Genomic DNA, 1,004 nt, shown 5'->3' with positions numbered 1-1,004 from the left:
AGAATTACACAGAACAGACACACCGGTTCTGTCCATCTGGACCAAAGAAGACGTCACCTTCTCGTCGTAGACGATTCCCGGTTTGACCTCAGGAGCCTGATAGCCAGGAGTCCCCTCCACCCCCAGAGCGCCATCATGGTAGGACTGCCGGGAAATGCCGTAATCTGACAGTCGGATGTTGACCGGGTCCAGCGCCTGCACAGAACCAGGGAACAGGTCAACAGGTACCAGAACTAGATCAGAATTGGATCAGAATTGGATCAGAACTAGATCAGAACCGGATCAGAACAAGATCAAATCTGGATCAAAACTAGATCAGAACTGGATCAGAAGCGGTTCAGAACCAGATCAAAACTGGATCAGAACCAAACTAGAAGATACAGAGCAAGAGCAGAACAGAGCTGTGGTTCTGGTTCTGGACAGATCAGATGCTCACTGGATCATGAAAGATCTCATTCTAAATGCTGTCAGTGACTTCTCCCTAGAAGGAAGTTTGTCACTCAATTGGCACGCAGAACCTCTGACACACACGTCACTGCACACGCGTGTTAACTACACCAAGCCTCAGATCTGCAATCGACCGGCACATTCCTCCCGCTGTTACGGCCCTGGGCCGTTTGGGTCTGTTTCTGCTGCCTGTCCCTTTGCTCCTCCTCCTGCACAGGTGCAGCTGTTTTCCAATCACAGGATGGAGATAAAAGATCCACCTTAGAGGTTCTTGGGAGAGACTCTTCTACAACTGCCAGATCTGTTGCTTACACCTCTGGTTCTCCTGGTCCTCCCTGCTCTGTTGGGTTTTTGTATGCACATTAAAATACTTAGTGCTAAAAACCGGTGTTGTCTCCCCTTTATTTGTTACGGTTCAGAGCCAGCCATAACACCGCCATCAGAAAGCCTGAGCCAGGGAGGGTGACGTGGCATCTCTGCGAGCAATCAGGAGATGCCCTGTTAAGGCCTTCTCACCAATTTTAACCGCACCCCTTTAGCACACACACCTCTAACAC

General features: G+C 50.0%; 1 protein-coding gene across 4 annotated transcripts in view; it reads right to left on the bottom strand.

Moving 5' to 3' along the window:
- Positions 1–1,004, bottom strand: part of lrrk1 (leucine-rich repeat kinase 1) — a 56,811-nt gene that overhangs the window by 16,290 nt on the left and 39,517 nt on the right. For all 4 annotated transcript variants that reach the window (XM_036215379.1, XM_024261779.2, XM_024261780.2 and 1 more), the window contains one exon: positions 58–195. In XM_036215379.1, the coding sequence (XP_036071272.1) occupies positions 58–195 (138 nt within the window). The remainder of the gene's footprint in view (positions 1–57; positions 196–1,004) is intronic.

Source organism: Oryzias melastigma, linkage group LG15, assembly GCF_002922805.2.
Source record: "Oryzias melastigma strain HK-1 linkage group LG15, ASM292280v2, whole genome shotgun sequence".
In the NCBI taxonomy this organism is placed as follows: Eukaryota; Metazoa; Chordata; class Actinopteri; order Beloniformes; family Adrianichthyidae; genus Oryzias; species Oryzias melastigma.
Note: the sequence above shows the minus strand (reverse complement) of the source record. Positions and strands in the feature narration are given on the sequence as shown.